This window comes from Mus musculus, chromosome 8 (genome assembly GCF_000001635.26).
Source record: "Mus musculus strain C57BL/6J chromosome 8, GRCm38.p6 C57BL/6J".
In the NCBI taxonomy this organism is placed as follows: Eukaryota; Metazoa; Chordata; class Mammalia; order Rodentia; family Muridae; genus Mus; species Mus musculus.
Window position 1 is genome coordinate 104,330,248 of NC_000074.6, and position 2,310 is coordinate 104,332,557.

At 45.2% G+C, this 2,310-nt stretch overlaps 1 protein-coding gene across 2 annotated transcripts in view; it reads left to right on the plus strand.

The window, feature by feature from the left end:
- Nucleotides 1–517, plus strand: part of Cmtm2b (CKLF-like MARVEL transmembrane domain containing 2B) — an 8,559-nt gene extending 8,042 nt beyond the window's left edge. For both annotated transcript variants that reach the window (XM_006531455.4, NM_028524.3), the window contains exon 4: nucleotides 168–517. In XM_006531455.4, coding sequence (XP_006531518.1) covers nucleotides 168–195 — 28 coding nt within the window. In that variant the 3' untranslated portion in view covers nucleotides 196–517. The remainder of the gene's footprint in view (nucleotides 1–167) is intronic.
- The last annotated feature ends 1,793 nt before the right edge of the window (nucleotides 518–2,310 follow it).

The window sequence follows — 2,310 nt, forward strand, 5'->3', positions numbered from 1 at the left end:
GATGGACCACTGGGCCTGAAACTGGTGGGAGGAGTAAACCTAGGATCCAGGATCAGGAAGTTTGAGGGGTACACTGTGCATCACCTCTGATAAAAGACAAGGAAGGGCATCTGTGCCTTCCTTCTAGGTACAAACTCCAAATAATGAACCACCGTTTGTTTTCCTAGATCCTCATGGGTGTTACGGCATTTATAAGTATCATTGACCTGTGTCTTCAGAGGAGACAATTTAAAAGCAGGAAGCTTCGAAAGTTTATTCTACTTACCCCAGACAGGAAAGGCAAGAAGCAGGACCCGAAACTCCTTTTAATGCTGGCTGCCAAAGAGGATGAGGAGGAGAGGCAAAGGGAACTGGCAGAGAAAGCGAAGAGGGAGTCGATGGACCCTGGATGGTGACTGCGCAGCCACACCTGTGGTCAGGGACAGCTGCGAACTCTGCAGCCAGGCCTTTCTACTCTCTCTCTTTTGCCAGATTTCCAGCAGAGTTCTCCATCAATAAAGACATCCTGGAAAAGACATTTCTCTTTAAATGAATTTTTATATGAAAAGTTGGACAGTATTTGTCCAATGCTTTCCCATTCCACAGAAACTCCTGGAAATTAGGGTCAAATCTGCACCTGGACCTGGGAACCCAGAATTCTCCCACACTCATGGACTAGAGGGCACAGTTTGGGGCTAACCAGAAATAATGAATGACATTATCAACTGACAATTGTCAAATTTATGAGCCAAAATGTCCAGAAAAAAAAAAAAAGGACCACAAGGCCATAGGGTGTATCCCTTTTAAAGCACCTAGCTGGTTGCAATGAGAACTATGCATACCCCCTCACTATTCTTACTCTGGAGTTTAAAATGGACCCTAGTTAAATTTAACTGGTCTGGATAACAAATGGACACTGTCACTGCTTCAAAGCTGAGCCAGGCTGGTGTTGGGGCAAACAAGGTAGGCACAAGAGGAGGCTTAGCCAAGTTCCTCAGAGCTGACCCTTCAGCCTTTCCCAGCAATAAAGATGTCATCTTTACTTGTCAGGTCGCTGTAACAGTGTACCTGACCAGAAGCTATTTAAAGGAGAAAGGGCTACAGTTCTGGCTTCCAGTTTGAGGGAAAACAATACATTGTGGCAAGGGAAGCATATCTTCAGAAGATAAACCTTCCTCCGCCAGCGTCGTGCTCACAGTCGGAGAGCAGAGAGTGATAGATGCTAATATTCAATTGTTTTTGTGGTTCCTTGGTTTTGGTTTTGGTCGGATCAGTTAGGATTGGCCTTCCTACTTCAGTTAACCTAATCTAGAAAGCCTCTCACAGACATGCCCAGAGATTTCTCTCCAAACCACCAGAGAAGGCAGACCTGAGCATAAACCTAACCTAGTGTCCTCCAGGTCACGACCTAGTTATCTCTCAGTTTAGGTCTCCCATTTCCTTCCAGCAAGCCCTACTTGCCCTAAACCAGTGGTTCTCAACCCTTTAATACAGTTCCTCATGTTGTGGTGACCCCCACCCATAAAATGATTTCGTGACTACCTCATAACTCTAATCTTGCTACTGCTATGAATAATACTGTAAAGATCTGACATATAGGATATCTGATATTCAACCCCCCAGATGAGATCAAAACCCACAGGTTGAGAATCACTTGCCCTAGATGGTCTAACCATCCTGAAGGGAAGTCATGTTCCTGAGGGAAAAGTGAAGACTCCAACAGGCATCTAAAGAAGGAGATCTGCAAGGGGGAACCTGGAGTCCTAAGCCTGAAAAGGAGAAACAGGGACAAACGAGGTTCTGAGAGCAGGGCCAGACTTTCTCATTTCAGGTGGGCATAATACAGGAGTTAGCTCCAGTTCCTTGTCTCAGGTACTCAAAGAAATGAAATCCACAGACAAAGGCTACCTTTGGGAAGGCATTATTATAGAAAGACATCTCAGGAATTGTGTTTAAAGCATCCCACTCTTACAGAGGACCCTAGATAGGGTGGCTAATAATTGCCTCTAACTCCTGCTCCACAATCCAACTGCCTCTTCAGGCTTCCACATGCAGCTACACTCACACACACATATCCCACACAGAAAAACATAGATACATAATAAGCCTTTAACAAAACATAAAAGAGCTTAAAAGAGAAAAAAATAAAGATGTGCATAGAATGTCTAGAGAGGTGGTTCAGTGGTTAGGAGCAGTGGCGGCTTTTTCAGTGCTGGGTTCAGGTCCCAGCACTCACATGGTGGCTCACAAGCATCTGTCACTTCAGTTCCAAAGGATCCAGTGCCACCTCCTGATCTCCATGGGCCTCTCTCTCTCTCTCTCTCTCTCTCT